Source organism: Trichosurus vulpecula, chromosome 4 (assembly GCF_011100635.1).
Source record: "Trichosurus vulpecula isolate mTriVul1 chromosome 4, mTriVul1.pri, whole genome shotgun sequence".
Classification (NCBI taxonomy): Eukaryota; Metazoa; Chordata; class Mammalia; order Diprotodontia; family Phalangeridae; genus Trichosurus; species Trichosurus vulpecula.
This window is the reverse complement of record NC_050576.1, coordinates 70011272-70028854: the sequence shown is the minus strand read 5'-3', so window position 1 is coordinate 70028854 and position 17583 is coordinate 70011272. Positions and strand designations below refer to the sequence as shown.

Sequence of the window (17583 nt, the reverse complement as noted above, 5' to 3'; positions counted from 1 at the left end):
TTTCCTATGAAATGATGCAAAAAAATTGACTTTTTTTCATCATTGTTAATCAAATTTTCGTAACATTGCATTTTCTGGGTCTTACTAGTTTAGCATAATTTGTCATAATTTTTGGCCTTAAAATATCAATACCATGTGGAAAAAAATACTAGACTTCTGTATTTTCCATTCAGTGCATTTCTCTTTGTGCCTTTTTTTTTTCTGTAGATCACTGTGTCCATTACTATGATCTTCGCAACACTAAACAGCCCATCATGGTGTTCAAAGGACATCGAAAGGCAGTTTCCTATGCAAAGTTTGTGAGTGGGGAGGAAATTGTTTCTGCGTAAGTATTTCTGCCTTCTTAGATTGAGCCTCACATGAATAAATCTCCGATCATTTACTAGATATTTCATTGTGTGTGAGTATTTCTGAAGCACAACGTTGGTATGTTTGCCTTTTCTTTTGAATAGCAGATTGTTATGATTTCTAGAGTTGAAAAAGAAAATGTATTCTAGTTTGTTAAATCTGTTTCTTTCCTTGTGGCACAGATAACTTACGAAAAAAATAGAAATATTCCAAACTTTGCCATAAATGCTCTAATTTCCTAAGACAGCAATCATTAATTAAATGCCCACTATGTGACAGGCACTATACTAAGCCCTAGGGATATAAGGAAAGGCAAAAACAGTCCCCATTTTCAAGGAGCTCATAATCTAATGGGAGGGACAACATGAAAATAAGATGTATAAGCTGGTGTTCATCTCAGAAAGAAGACATTAGCATTAAGGAGGAATAGAAAGGGTTTTGTTTTTTGGGGGTTTTTTTGCAGAAGATGTGACTTAAGCTTGAAGAAAGCCAGGAAAGAAAAAAAAGTGGAAAAAGAGAGGGAGAGAATTCTAGGCATGAAGTAACAGCTAAAGTAAATGCATTAAGTCAGGAGATGGAGGATCTTATTCAATGAACAGCAAGGACGTCAGAGTTAATGGAGTGCAGAGTACATGGGAGGGAGTAAGGTGTAAGATGACTAGAAAGGTAGGAGGGATTCTTGGTTTTGAAGGATTTTAAAAAATAAGCAGAAGATTTTCATATTTGATCTGGAGGGAATGTCACTGAAGTTTATTGAATGTAGGAGAATGAGATAGAATTATGCTTTAGTAAAATCAGTTTGATAACTGAGTGAAGGATAGATTGGAGTGAGGGGAGACTTGAGACTTGGAGTTTATTGAATGTAGGAGAATGAGATAGAATTATGCTTTAGTAAAATCAGTTTGATAGCTGAGTGAAGGATAGATTGGAGTGAGGGGAGACTTGAAACTTGGAGAGCAGGCTACTGTAATAATCCAAGCATGAGAAGATGAGGCCCTGCCCAGGGGTGGCCTCTTTGTAGGAGGAGAGAAGGAGTGTATATGAGAAATATAACCAAGGTAGAAACAGTAGGACTTGACAACAGATTGATTATAATAGGTTAGAGAGAGTGAGGAGTAAGTCTAGGTTGCTAAAAGGCTGGTAGTGCCTTCAAATAGTAATGAGAAAGTTTGGAACTTTGGTGGATTTTTTGAGAAAAGATACTGAAGAGGTGATAAATGAATCTCCTTGGAAACTGATGAGATAACCAAGCAAAATAGTTTGGAGGCAGATGAGAAGAGGGTCCGGGACTGAGCCATGGAGAACATCCACCATTAGTGGTGGCAGTTTAGATGAAAATACTTCAAAGGAGCAGTCAGATGAGGCAAAGGAGAAGGAGGAGTGAATAGTAACATGAATAGATAGATAGAAGATCAAGAAGATAGTGATCACCAGTGTCTGAGATTACAGAGAGTTCGAGAAGGATAAGGATTGTGAAGAAGTCCATTCAATTTGGCAGCTAGATAATTGATTACTCTGGAAAGTAAAGCTTCAGTTAAATGATGAAGTTGGAGGCTAGACTCTAGGAAGTTAAGCAGGGAGTGAAAAGAGAAGAAGGGAAATATCAATTGTAGATAGTCTTCTCAAAGAGTTTAGCTATGAAAGGGAGGAAAATATAGGGCTGTATCAATGAAGAATATATCAAGGGAAAGATTTCTGATGATGGAGGAGAAATGGAACTGTTTGTAGGCAATAAGGAATCAATCAGGTAGATTCAAGGTTAGTGCCAGAATGAGTATGATAGGGCAGTTTGATTGAGAAGACAGGATAGCAGGGACCACTTGTGAATGTAGAGGGTATTGCCTTGTTAAGGAGAAGTGTCATGGTGAGAAAGAGATGATAGGGGAGACTGAGGGAAGATCTGAGTGATGTGAGATGAGGGTGGGAGAAGAGGGAGTTCTTGACAAATGACTTCAATTTTTTTCAGTGAAATACAATGCAAAGTCCTTAACTGCTAGAGTGGGGAGTGGGACAGCCATAGGAGATTTGAAGAATGATAAAAAGGTTTAGAAAAGCTGCTGTGACGATAGTGAATCTATTAGGGAGTAATAAAAAATGCCTTGTCACAGTGAGTGCCCAGTTGTAATTACATAACAAATTTGTAGTCAATATGGTTTTGTGATTTTCTCTAACTTCATTCAGCAGCATGCAAATAAGAATAAAGGCAGCATATAGTGGAATTAATCCCATTCTGAGGGGATGCCAGAGCAAGATTGACAGTAAGATAAGAGGGACTTGAAAGAAGGGGAGAGTTAAATTGTTTCACCAGTGGGTCAGTATGTGGAAAAGGTGGGAGAATAGCCAATATAGAGGTGATGCTATGCAGAAAAAATGAGAGTGTGAAGTGTTGGGAGTCTACAGAAAGGATGAAGAATGGGATTAGAGGTTCCCAGGCAGAGGAAAAGATGGGATGACAATAGATTACGATAAGACAAAGTAATTTCAAAGACCAAAAACTAAGTACATGGTAAAAATTTTAAATATTAGAGCTAAAGTTTGTCTTTCGTAAAGATTTTAAGCAATTCTTCTAAAAAAATGAAATTTTAATGCAATTCATAGAATCGTACCATCATAGAGCTAGAGCTAGAAGGAATCTTAGATCCACCTAATTTTAGCAGAGGCCCCAGGAGGGTCTTATTCATTTGATTCTAGTGAATCTTGCTAGTGCTGGGGTTATTTCTTGTGTCCTTCTGCTAATGACTTTCCATTGAAACAAGAGTTCATAGGATTTTTGTTATTGTTGTTCTGGCTATAATTTATTTGCTTTTTAAGACTTAAGGCATATAGATAGTTATAGCTTTAATGATGATGATAATGATAGCTAATATAACAGTATTTAGAACTAGAAAGATCACCTAGTCCAATCTCCTCATTTAACAGATTAGGAAACTGTGACCCAGAGAAGTTGAATGATTTGTTCAAGATCACGCAGGAAGTATACAAGCTAGGATTCCAACCCAATTCCCCTAAATTTAATCCTCTTTCCATTCAGTATATGATCACATGGATAAAAAGAGGACACATTTTTAGACTAGGGTACCTCTCATAGGATTTTAAAAAAGAAAAGAACCTTACCAATTATTTAGTCCTATCCTCTTATTTTATAGATGAGAAAATTGAAGCCTGAAAACAGCAAATTTTGTCCAAAGTCTTATAAGTAGTAAGTTGAAGATCTAGGAGTAAAATCCAGATCTTCTGACCCAAACCCAGCACCCCTTCCATTACACTGTGTTGTCTTTTAGTTGCATGCTGCTTGAATTGTGAACTTGTTGAGCTGCAGCAATTCTTTGGACTCAGTTTTCATCCTGGCATTCAATAGCAATCTACCCCAAGCAAACCATCCATTCTGTTCAGAGCCCACATATTTCCAAATCACCTGCTAAAAGAAAACATACCCAATGATCCAGGAGCTAGAAGGAGGGCAGAAAAGGTTCTGCTTGTGCAGGTTCCTTCCTCTACTGAGTAGAAAATATTTATGACACTTATTTTCTTTTCACTTTGTGATGAATCTTGGAAATATAATTAATATCTCATTCATTGAAAGTAAAATGAAGGCTTTGGATTAGATGACCTCTAAGAACTCTTCTAGCTCTAAGTCTGTCATTCTAGCAACTATTGACATTTAAATTATCTTAAAAACATGACATTTCACTCTTTTTCTGTCTCTTCACATCCCCGTTAGGCTTCTTTGTCCTTGTATTCTCACTCACTTTTCCTGACATGATCACTGCAATCATTGTGTATAGCCCATTCTTGTTCCATATTGTACTTCATAAAAGTCTTTCCAGAGTTCTCAATATTCCTCAGACTCGTCCACTTTAATTTCATTGCTGTATTCCCTCACATTACTTACAGGACCACAGATTTAGTTCCAGAAAGGGAACTTAGAGTCATCAAGTCAATCTCCCTCATTTTCAGATGATGAAACTGACACCCAGAGAAGTTAAGTTACTTAAGGTCACCTTGGCAGTAAGTATCAGAGCCAGGTTTCAAACACTATTGTTCTTATTACAGATTGAGAGCTCTTAAGATATTTCTAATTTTTTGCAGTCATATAAAATTCCACTATGAAAATCTTCCCTTTTTTGTCTCATAGTAATGTTTTTTTATTCTTAATATTCATTCATGTAAATTTTGAGTTCTAAATTCTCTCCCTCCCTCGCACTTCTCTCCCATCCATTGAGAAGGCAAGCAGTATGATTTCAGTTATACAAGTGAAGCCATGAAAAATATATTTCCATGTTAGCCATGTTGCAAAAAAAAAAAAAGCAAGAAAAACCAAAGCAAAACAAGTGTTCTTTAATCTGCACTATGAAAATTTTTCAAGATAGCTCATATGCATATCTGTATATTTGTGTATTCATAGATGCACATTTTCAAGATATAGACCCACCTTAAATGATAGCTGGGTGGCACAGGGAATAGAGAGCCAGAAAAACCAACGTACAAATCTTGCTTCAGACACTAGGTGTGTGACCAAGGGAAGTCACTTAAGCTGTCTCAGCCTCAGTTTCCTCAAATAATAATGATAAGAAGTTAGCACTTTTGTGTCACCTGTTATGTGCCCAGTGCTATGTTAAGTAACTTTACAAATTTCATCTTAGTTTATCCTCACAACAACCCTGGGAGGTAAGTGCTGTTATTACCCTCAATTTATAGTTGAAGAAACTGGTGTTAAGTGACTTGCCCAGGGTTACCCTAGCTGGGTAACCCTGTATGCGAGGCTGGATTTGAACTCAGGTCTTCCTGACTCCAGAGCCAGTGCTGTAGCCACTGTGCTGCCTCTCTGCTTCATGTCTCTATAAAATGAAGCTAATAATGAAAGCTACCTCTTAGGGCTGGTTGTGAAGATTAAATGAGATAACATTTGCAAAGTATCTTGGGAATTTTGAATAAAACCTTGACACTCTATAAAAGGCAGCTATTGGATCCATTTTGTTCAGAAGGGAAAGAGGCAAGAAAGATGATTTCAGTGATGTAAGGAACTTAGGGTGAGGAAACTCCTCTAGTAAAGCAGATCATCAGCTCCTTTGTAATATCTTACACTGGAGAGTTTTCCTGGGGTACTGAGAAGTTATGTGACTTGGCCAAGGTCATACAACCAGGATGTGTTAGAGTCCAGACATGAGTACAGATCTTAAGCATTTATTCGGTACCTTGAATGTTCTCGACACAAGGGATACAAAAATGGTATGAAAAGTTTTCTTGCCCTTGAATTGCCTATATTGTCATGGAAATGGCTGGAGACCCCACAGAGAAAACAGTAATATAGACAGATGCAAAGTAAGACAACATAATTTGGGAGGGAGATTGCTAACGATAGTGGGAACTAGTAAGTACCTCATGTAATAGGTCATTTTAGAGCCAAGCTGTAAGTTGAGACAGGGATTCCACAAGATGGAATGGGGGGCAAAGCACAGAGATAGCAGGCAGACTATGATGTATGCACATGTGTTTTCTTGCACAGCAATGTAGACTAATTCGGTTTTAACATAGATTGTGTTATGGGAAGCAATGTGAAATCAGTTTGGAAAGATTGATTTGAGCTGGGTTGTGAATGCTCAAGGAAAGAGTTGTATTTCATCCTAGAAGCAGTAGGGAGTCACTGAAAATTGTCTAACAGAGAAGTAATGTGGTCAGACCTGTGTTATAATAACTAAAGTATTATTAGAATTTCTTTTCACTCTATTAGACTTTTACATATTCCAAAGGTGATAATTACCAAGAAAATAAACACATCACAGGATAATTCTGTGCATTACTATTCATTTATTGTTCACTAGTATACTTAAGTTAATATATATGGAAGCTGAGTGAAAAAAGATAACCATTTATTTATATTTTATTGTTGAGACAAGCCAAGATGCCAAGCAAATAAAATAGGTCATGTAGGAAATTAGTAATCCACGTCTTGTTAGATCTGATATGGACAGGACCTGCTTTTTTACTACTTTGTTTCATGTCTGTCCAAATTTACTGCTGCCTAAAAATGATCATTAGTTTCTAACTCATTTTCTTTACCTGTTCATTCAATTATTTTCCCAATAGCACTGAACATATTGCAGCAAATAAATACAACAGTTAGTCATTCTCACATCATTTTATGATGGGCTGCTTTCCAGAATGTTTTCCAGAAATACAGCGTATTAACAACCATCCATATTTCTAATTTTCTTTCAAATCTTAGCATGGTGATGATAAAATTTTGTTTTGTGGATTATGACCAGTAGTTGGAATCTAGGAATTAGAGTAATTCAGAAGGATAAATAAGTATCTTTATTATTTGGTTATGAAAAATGCCTCTACTTACTAAGGTTTAAAGTACTAAAATTGGTGGTCCTTTTCTTCAAGAAGTTTGCACTTTTTTAAATGGAGCATGGCTTCAGTTTATCCTCTCTCCTTGCCAACTTCAGCACACCTAACAGTATAGAATCCCAGTCTTGGAAAGGATATTGCAGGTTATTTGCCCCATACCTCCTAAACGAAGCATGAACTGATTCTTTAAAACCTGTAACAAAAGGTAATTTAATCATGGGTACTTACAAGGATGAAAAATTCACTGTATCATAAGGTACTTTTTTCCATTTTCAAAGAGCTGCAATTATCAGGAGATATTTCCTTAAGCTACAATCTACTTTACTGTATTTTCTACCTACCAGTCCTAATTATCTTCTCCGTTGCTGTGTAGAATAAATCCCTTTTTCATTTGATAGACTTTCAGATATTTGAAGACATATGTCATGATTTCCTGATCAGTCAACAATAATTTATTAAGCACCCATTATGTCATACTTTTTAGTCAGTCAACAAACATTTGCTGATCACCTCTTATGTAGCAGGCATTGTAATATTTGCTGAGAAGACAAAGACAAGTGTCTGCCTTCAAGGACTTTACATTCTACCAGAGAGTACATGTTCACAGATAAGTAAATATTGGACACATACAATATATTTATATAATAACTGAAAGGAGCCACTAACAACTTAGGGAATCATGGATATGTCTTGAAAGAAAGTAGCATTTGATTTGATCCTTGAAGGGTACTAGGTGTCCCAGGAGGCACAGGTGAGCAGGAAGAGCATTTCAGGCATAGGGAGCACCTTGTGTAAAGTCATAGAAGCAGAAGACAGAATGTTGAGTATGAGGGAATAGCAAGTAAGCCAGACTAGACAGAATATAAAGTCCATATCAGAGAGTAACGTGTAGTTAGACTGGAAAAGTAGGCCTGAGCCAGATAGTGAAAGGTTTTGAATGACAAAGTTTGTATTTTATCTGAAAGGGAATGAGAAGTCATTGAAGCTTCTGTGAAACTTCTTGATCAATGAAGTGATAGTGTCGGATCTATGTTTTAGGAATATCACTTTTGGCAGCTTTGTGAAGGACAGATTGGGATGGGAAAAGACAAGATATAGGGAAACCAGTTAGGCTATTGAAATAGTCCATGTCTGAGAGGATAGTTGTCTGACCTAGGGCAGTTTGATCATGGCTAGAAAGGAAGGGGTAGATGGGAGACAACATGAGAAGATAGCATCAGTAGGAGCTAGCAACTAATTAGGTGTTGGAGATGAGTGAGAATGGAGTTGATGATGGTTCCTAGGTTGCAAATGTGAGTGGCTACAAGGATGGTGGTGCTCTTGAGAAAAATAGCTAAGTTAAAGAGATGTTTGGATGGTTTTAGGGGAAAAGACCATGACTTCTGGTTTGAACATATTGAATTTGATATTTTTGTGGGGCATCAAATTTGGAAAAGAAGTGTAGCAGGGAAGTAGATGTGCAGGACTGGAGCCCAGGAGAGAGATGAGCACTAGATGTAGATTTAAGAGTCATCTGTATAGAGATATTAGTTGAGTCCATTGGTCCTATTGGAGTTACTAAAAAGTAGTGTAGAGAAAGAAGAAAAGACTGAGAGCAGAACTCTGGAGAACAGCCACATAGAGGAGGACAGGATATGAATGATGAACCTACAAAGGAGACCAAGAGAAGTTTTAGAATAGCTTCCATGGGCAGGGAGATAGTATCAATCAGAAAGAAGTAAAAGGATCGGCAGTATAGCAGTGATGGCTAAGTTGAGACTGGAGATAGCATGAATTTTTAACAAACTTTTGTCAGCATGGTTGTGTGACTTTCTGCTGTAGAATTTCTCAGTGAACAAGAGTGGAAAAGGTGGGTGGTTGGGAGTAAACCAAGATTGATTCCGGAAGCATGTGAGTGGTTGCTGCACAATTGTGTAAAGAATTCGAGGGTTTGGTCCACTACCACCCCCATTTCATTCATCTAATCTACTCACCATCTTGGTTCTCTTCTTTTGGACATACTATAATTTTTCAATGGACCTTCGAAAATATGAAATGTAAAGCTGATACTTGAGAAGTAGGCTGACTGGGATAGTAGGAAATCTCTTGTGTCCCTTGTTTTTGACACTTCTGTATCTATTGATGAAAGCTAAGGTTGTATTAATGTTTTTTAGGAGTTGTTGTCTGTGCTTTTGCTCATGACACTCTTCTGGAAGTACCTTCCTCTTGTCCATCTATCTTTCTAAAATCTTGGACACTCTTGACCACATTTTTCTTCTGGATACTCTGTTCTCTTTAGGTTTTTGTGACACTGCTTTCACCTGTTTCTACTCTTACCATTGTGACTACTTCATTTTAGTTTCCTTTGCTAAATCTTCCAGGTCTTGCCCACTACCTTTGGATGTTGTCTAAGCCTCTTTCTTCAGCAGTCTTCTCTTCTTCCTCTCTGCCAAGAAAAGGTTTCAGGTCCAGCACGAATGCACCAGATGCTGTGCAAGGAGCAAGGATAGGAGCCAACTGGCAGCTCTACTGCTCCAATTCCAGAGCTAGGTATTAGAGGGAGGGAAGCCTGAAAAAGGGACCTACACCTAGTGGTGGGCCTAAGCTAGTATGCTGGCCAAGAAGCAGGAACACAAGTCAGTACAACTGTGACTTTAACTTTGGAGTTAGGGTGTTACTTTCAACTCCCAATGTGATCTAAAGCCTGATGTTGAATTACCAGGTTAAGGAGCTTAGACCAAGAGGGAACCTGCTGTTCTGTCTCTCTGAACCTTTAGAACCTACCAGCTACCTTTAGCTGGCCTACGGCTAGCACTGAGCTACTAGAGCTCTAACTAGTGGCAAGACCTCAGTTATACTGCAAGACTTATATATGGCATACATGGGTTAGGAATTTACAAAGCTCCAGGAGGTCAAAAATCAGACTTCATCTTTAATCAGGCAATGTTGGGCACATTGAAACCTTGCAGGACCACAGCCTGAGCCACTCCTGAGATCCTTGAACAACAGAGCACTCAATACCCAGGAAAAAATTCTCTGCAAAAGATAATACAGAGCAAGACCAAGCAAGGCCTGATTTTGCTAGGGTGTCCATAACACAAATTCACAATTTAGGAAGTAAGAAGGGAAGAATAAGTAAACAAAAAAAGAATCCCATCATAAAGGGTCATTATGGAGGGACATCCAAGACATAAAACCAGAAAAAGAGAATGATTCCAAAACATCTATGAGCAAAACATTAAAAAAAAGTACAACTTAAATTTAAAAAGTTTAACTGGAATTCTTAGAAGAAATTAAGTGAAAGTTGAAAAGGGTTTTATTAATAAGATGAAACTACTAGAGTAAAAAATTGGGAAAGCATTGGTGATAGAGGAAAGCATTGTGATAGAGGAAACATCTGGAGGGAGAATTAAAAGTTTAGCCCAGGAGGTACAAAAATGTACCCAAGCAACATAACTCCTTGAAAATTAGAATGGTCCAAATGAAAATTAATGTTTGTAGGAGAAAACAAGAAATGTTAAGACAAATCAAAACACTGTAAAAATTCAAATGAGTTGGCAAAGGTAGGATAGAAAACACAACAGTGTTGGGTGAAGATAAATATGACACTTAACATAGGAACAAGGTGGAATGGGGAGAGTGGAGTGGGGGGGGGACCAAGAGGGTATTTTGAGGGAGGGATTAGTGGATCACAAATAGGGATTTAAAGGGAAAGAAAAGGTAAACACCTAAAGCTGGGATCTGGGTGAAAGAAAGAGATGAGAGCAGAACTTCTTTGCATCAGCATCTCTGCACTGGTGTTGGGGACATTTTTTACTCAGTATCCTCTTCTTTGTAAACAGGAGTAGCAAGCAAAGAAACTGAAGCAATCTGACTAAAATGCAAAGGAAGGCATGTAACTGGGAAAATATTGATATCAAACTTCTCTAATCAGAACCTCATTTCCAATATATGTAAAGGATCAATTAAGATTTAGAACCATTCTTTAATTGATAAATTGTCAAAGAACATGAATAAAAAGGGTTTAAAGGAAGAAATCCACGCTAACAATAATATGGAAAAAATTTTTCAGATCGCTGATAATTAAAGAAATAAAGCAACTCTGAGGTTCCACCTCACACCCATGAAATTGGCAGAATTTACAAAAAAAAAAAAAAAGAAAATGATAAATGTTAAAGGGGCTGTGAGAAAACAGTCATATCAGTGCATTCTTGGTGAAGCTGTAAATTGGTCTGTCTTTTTTGGAAAATAATTTAGAACTATACTGCAAAGGTTTCTAAACTGTACACACTCTTTGACCAGTAGTACCAATTCTAGGCTTATATACTCAAGAAATGAAAGAAAAGAAGGTATCACAGCACAGAGGGAGTGTCCGTTAATTGGTGAATGGCTGAGCAAATCATTATATATTATTATTATATTAGAAATAATGAAAGGGACAATTTCAGAGAAAACTAGGGAATATTTGCTAGAATTAATGCAGTTAAGAGAACAATGCCCCAAAACCAAATTTATACAATAACTACATTGTAAAGACAAAGAACTCTGATCAGTGCAATGATGAGCAAGATTCCTGAGGACTCATGATGATGCGTGCTACCCGCCTCCTGACCAGAGAGGTGAGAGGTGTATGTGCCCAGTGCAGAAATTTATTTTGCTTGATTGCGCATATTTAATATAACAGTTTTGTTTTTCTTTTTTCCTTCCAATGGGGAAGAAGTAGAAAAGAGAGAAAAAAATTTTTGTTAGCTGAAAATAATTTAATTTTTAAAGACAGCAGTTCTCAAAATTATATGTTGCTTCAAATGGTTGCTAATCAAGAATAATTGTCATAGTTTTTTGAGGAACTGTATCATTTTTTGGTTTTATGACAGGTTGATTAGGAGGCAGGATTGTGCAGAAAGTGATAATCTTTTTACATGTGTAAAAATAATTTGCCCAAAACATTTGACCCTCTTTGATTTTAACTATCTTAACTTAAATAGCAACTTGGTTTTGCTTTTTTGTTTTTCTTTTTTCAATGCAACACATTTATTAATCTACGATGTCCTATTTGATGGGGAAACAAAGAGTAAAAGAAAAAATTCTTTACCAAAGAGAGTGTTTTTTATACCTTAAAAGCTAATTTCATCAATTTGTATTTTGATAGAATATTTTAATTGTTAGTATTTAATTGGAATGAACAAATGAGGTTTATTGCTTTTTAAAAAAAAATGTAGGCACGCCAACAGTACATTTTTTCATATGTTTTTCTAATTTTCTTTCTGTGGCTTTATAAATTGTATTAATTCACCATATTGTGTTAGATTTTTACCTCTACATGCATATGAATACATAAAATTTCAAGTTTATATGGAAAACTTAAAAGCTGCTATTGAAAGACATTCAAGTGGTAGTTTTGTCATTTTTTTTTTTGGTCTGACCTTAGGTAGATACATACAGCCTTGCTGGGCCTTCATTTGCTTTTGTAAAAATGGAGGGATGACACCAAATATCTAAGTTTCCATCTACCTCTAGATCAGTGATCCTAATGAACATTACAAAATAAACCTGTCGTAGTATTGACTTTACATTAAAAAGACAACCCTGTCGAACATTTGCATTTTCTTGTTTGTTGTTAGGACTCTTTAAAGGAAGAATAAGTAACTGAAAAATGGCTTATATTGAGGATCAAGATAGCATTCAATAGGTTTTTTTAAGTAATGTGAGAATAAACCTTAAATGACAAAGGGATCACTGAAATAAAACAAAAACTACTTTGTTCCAGGGGAGTTGGCAGATTGATTTAGTGTGCTGAAAAATATTAAATGTATTTTAACTCTTGTGCTTAACCTCAGGTCAACTGATAGTCAGCTGAAGTTGTGGAATGTAGGGAAACCACACTGTTTGCGTTCCTTCAAGGGCCATATCAATGAAAAGAATTTTGTTGGATTGGCTTCCAATGGAGACTACATAGCCTGTGGTAAGTCAAAGTTACAGAAGTATGATGAAATAGAATGAAGAGAAGATGTGAAATCAGTGTCCCTGGCCGTGGGGGTTGGATAAGTCACTTCTTCTTTGGCCTCAGTTTTTCTCATTTTTAAAACGAGGAGGTTAAAGTAGACCATGCTTGTGTTTACTTTTTATTGTAAATCTCTGATCCTGTAATAACCTTTTTTTTTTGTTTGGTGCTGTTCAGCATCTGTTTCTATCTTACCAATTGGCTGCTAAGTATACTATCTTTCTTCTATCAGTATTTATCAAACTCTTTATCTTTTATCTGTTTTTATCCTTTATATCTGTAGCACCAATGAGATATTCACAGCACCTATGGCAACTGTGAATATGCTGGTTTAGTTCTGAATTGCAAAATATAATAGACTCTCTATATGGAAGACAGAACCAAAACATTTATGCAAACACCAGCAAGCCAAATCCCAACACCAGAAAGCCAAATCCATCACAGCACCAAAGAAATCTATACACATTAGTGATGCAGAAGGCCCGGGCATCCCCAAGCCTTCCCAGAAAGGAACACCCTCAAGCAGAATCACTCCCTGGCTCTCACTCATGCTAACTGCTGCTCTGTCTGACTGCCTCTCTCTCCAAGCTGCAGCTCCCACCGTCTCTCTCCCAGCTCTGACCGCTTCCTCTTAGTTCTGCTCCACCCCTTCCTATTCCATCCATTCAGCAAGCTCCTCCCACCACAGGCTTCACATGACTCAAACTCATGTGACTTAAGCAGGTCACATGGGCCTATTAATGGATGAGATAGATCTTAGCATTTACGTTACCACTACAATATCTATCTCAATCATCTGTCCCTATCTAATCTCCATACATCCCTAGATACATATAGGTATATGTGCATACGTACATACGTACGTACGTGTACACCTACAAACACACACACACCCACCCACCCACACACACACACACACATATGTTCAGAAGGTAGCATTATGGACCAGATTTTATTTCTTTGGTGTTTTGCTACCCTACCTAGTTTAGTACTTAATCATTATGTTTAGGAAGCATCTTAAGTACATATTGTGAATATATGCCTTGATATATGTGTGTTAACATCATATATACTGTACCTGCCCCACTATCAAATAGACAAGCTGAGAAATTATTAACTTATCTTACTGAGTTGTTTCATGTAAATATCTATACTAGAAATCTAAATATGGTCATACTGGCATTTTCACTGAATGAGATGATTACCCCAAAGTGCATATTTCAGATAATTAAAGCACCTTTTTAGGGATAAACTTCTTAAAACTACTTTAACAGAAATGTTTCTAAAATATATATTCTCCTGCCTTTTTTCTTTCTAATTTTTGAAAAATTTTTATTGATGACTTTTTTTCACAGCAATTTCATTTCCACATATTTTTGCTTTTTTCTTCCTTACCCATCAGGCTGTTTCTTGTAACGGTTTAAAAAAAAAAAAAGACAAAAAACAGGTCAGCAAAATTAACTTACCATTGCCTACATGGGTTAGTATATGCAGTATTATACACCCATAGTCCTCTACCTTTACAAAAAGAAGAAAAAGGTACTTTTTCTCAACTATTCTTTGGATCCAGTCTTGGCCATTACAGTTGTACAATGTTATATCTCATTAATTGTTTACACTATTGTAGTTACTGTATATTGTTTATTAAATTTGCTTGTTTGAATCTGTGTTAATTCATGTAAGTTTTTCCACGATTCTCTATATTTTAAATACTTTATGTTCTTGTTTTTTTCCTGCAGTACATTGATACTCCATTCCAATGATGTACCACATTTTGTTTAGCCTTTCCCCAGTTAATATGTGTCACTCTTAGAAATTCATAAATAAAGTAATCTTGTGCACTACAAGTCACTAGAGTCAAGAGTTCCCACCCTACTCTCTGCCCTCACTATGACAGCTCTCCCCACCTAAGGCCAATTTATCCTGTTTCTAGTTCTTTGTTCTCCCCGCTTACTATTCTGGGTCCTGCTGCCCTCAGACACTTAATCATTACCTCCACTAGAGTTGGATGTAGTCACAGAATCACAGAATTTGAGAGTTGGAAGGGATCTGAAAAAACATCTAGTCCAACTCACACAGAAAAGGTATCCCTAGTAACATACCCAAAGAGAGTAATCATACAGCTTCTGCTTAAAGACCTCCAGAGAAGGGGAACCTACCACCTCTAGATGCCTGCCATTCCACTTTTGGATAGCTTTAATTGTTAGAGGGGTTTTTTTTAATGTCAATTCTAAATTCACCTCTTTGCTATTTTCACTTATTGCTTGCAAATCTCCCTATGGGGGCAAATAAGACAAAGCTAATCCTTCCTTCACATGACAGTTATTTATTTATTTATTTGTACAAAGTACTTTCATTTTCTTTCACAAAACAGTTTATAATATATCCTTAAGTGACATAAATTCCCAAAGTATTTTAACAAACTAAATTCTGGGTTATTATAGATTTTCTAGATATCATAAAGTTCCTGAAATTTCTGATCCTAAAACCTCTTGTATGTAACTGACAAAAATTACAAGAGGAGATACCAAACAAGGACTTTGCATAAATACTAGATGTACAGCAAAGACAATTTTAACTGAAACTTCCTTTTAAATAAAGACAAAACTTGGAAGTTCATAATATCTTAAATTACAGCAATGGTCCAGCTTCTTAATCTATTCATCATTTTTCTCTGACAGCACAATTCTAACAACACTTAGGCCATAGAAATGTAATAGTGCCCTAAACATTATTATGTATTGAAAACTTGAAATGACCCATTATTATTTCTAAATCATTTTTGTTTTTGTTTTTTTTTCTTTTTTTTACTTCTTTTTTTTTCTCTTTACAATTATTTTATTATTTAATATTTTAGTTTTCAACATTGATTTCCACAAGATTTTGAGTTACAAATTTTCTCCCCATTTCTATCCTCCCCCACACCCTCCAAGATGGCATATAATCTGATTGCCCCGTTCCCCAGTCAGCCCTCCCTTCTGCACATGACAGTTTTTTAAACACTTGAAGACATCTATCATGCCCCCCCCCCGTCTTCTTTTCTCTAGGTTAAACATGCCCGGTTCCTTTAAGAAATCATATGTCATGGTCTCAAAGCCCTTCACCATCATGGTTGCGCTCCTTTAGATACTCTTCAGTTGTCAATGTCTTTCTAAAACTCTGGCTTCTACAGCTAAATGAGATATTCCAAATGTTATCTAACAAGGGCAGAATAAAATGGGATCATCTGCTCCTGCCTGTGGTGTACTTCCTTCATGATGTGATTCATGATCACATTAACTTGTTTTGGTCAGTACATGATACTATTGATTCTTTGAGTTTACAAAGCTCATAGTTCTTTTCCAGGAATATTGTCATCTGTCCTTGCCTCTCTGTCTTATACTTGTGAAATTGAATTTTTGTAACCAAATGAAAGACTTTGTGTTTATCCCTTTTTAATTTCATCTAATTAGATTCAACCCAGTACTCTAGCTTATTGTCATCTTTATGGATCCTAACTCTGTTACTCACTGTGTTAGCTGTCCCTCAGAGTTGTGTGTAAATTAGAATAAACTATCTATGCCTCTTTCCATTTATCAGTACAAATGTTAAGCGACACACATCTATGGGGTACTACACAGTAGAGCTCTTGCCATCTTGACATTGAACCATTTACTAGTAATCTCTAGAGACATCCATTCAACCAGTACTGAATCCATATGGTTAAATTATTTTCTAATATCTTTTTACCTTCTCTACAAAAATAATGTTAAATATTTCATTGAGAATTTTGCAAAAATCTAGGTGAACTCTATGTACAACATTTCCAACATCTACTAAGTTTAGTAATCCTGTATAAAAAAAAAAAGGAAAGGAGGTTAGGTTAGCATGTTTTTTTTTTTTTTCCCCTCCATTAAGCTGTGCTGGCTCTTTATAAGTACTGCTTCCTATTCTAGAGTTTCACGACTATGTCCGTAATGATCCATTGTAGAATTTTCCCAAGAATTGATATCAAATCACTGGCAGAGTTTACAGATTTATTTCTCTTCTTATATGTGACCTTCTCCAATCTTGTGATCTCTCGTTTTCCATTTCACATTATCACTGACAGTGGCCCAGCACTCTCATCTGTCAGTTCTCTCACGATCTGAACATATAATTCATCTGGGCAGATGACTTGAGTTAATCATCGGCATATACCCTCTTACTTTACTCTCACCTTACTTGTCTTACATATTAGTTCCCTGTTAATCACTTTTTGCTGTATTATTTCCAACATATAGGTCATTCTACTTTGCAAAGGAAATGGAAACGCCGTTGTTGGTTATCATAATCCATCAGTCCCAAGCACATGTCCTATGCCTTCTTCGATCCTCCTTTTTCTCTCAGTTCCACTTATCAAAAAAAAATTATGCTTTGTCCTTATTTCCCTTTCCAGCCTCAGCTTATTGTGACCTTTTAATATTCTTCACAGTATTTTGATAGTATTATTCCACAGCCTTATATTCATTCTGGCCTTCTTGCTGTTCCATGAGCCAGACACTCTATCTCTTGACTCCAGACATTTTCTCTGGCTGTCCTCCATGCTCTTTCTCATCTATTCTGACTGTTGACCTCTCTGGCTTCCTTTAAGTCCCACCTAAAATCCCACCTTCTACAGAAAGCCTTCCCTTTTTTTGTTCAGTCATTTTAATTGTGTCTAACATTCTTCATGAGTTCAAGTCTGATCTGAGACACTTCTTAGCTGTGTGACCCTGGGCAAGTCACTTGACCCTGTTTGCCTCAGTTTCTTCCTCTGTAAAATGAGCTGGAGAAAGAAATGCCAACTGCTTCAGTATCTTTGCCAAGAAAACCCCCAGTGAGTTCACAAAGAGTTGAACATGACTGAAATCACTGAACAACAGCAACAACAATCTGTAAAT

At 36.6% G+C, this 17583-nt stretch overlaps 1 protein-coding gene across 5 annotated transcripts in view; it reads left to right on the top strand.

Annotated features, from left to right (window-relative positions):
• COP1 (COP1 E3 ubiquitin ligase) overlaps positions 1 to 17583 on the top strand; it is a 267564-nt gene that overhangs the window by 196653 nt on the left and 53328 nt on the right. For all 5 annotated transcript variants that reach the window (XM_036757414.1, XM_036757417.1, XM_036757413.1 and 2 more), the window contains 2 exons: positions 208 to 325; positions 12519 to 12643. In XM_036757414.1, coding sequence (XP_036613309.1) covers positions 208 to 325; positions 12519 to 12643 — 243 coding nt within the window. The remainder of the gene's footprint in view (positions 1 to 207; positions 326 to 12518; positions 12644 to 17583) is intronic.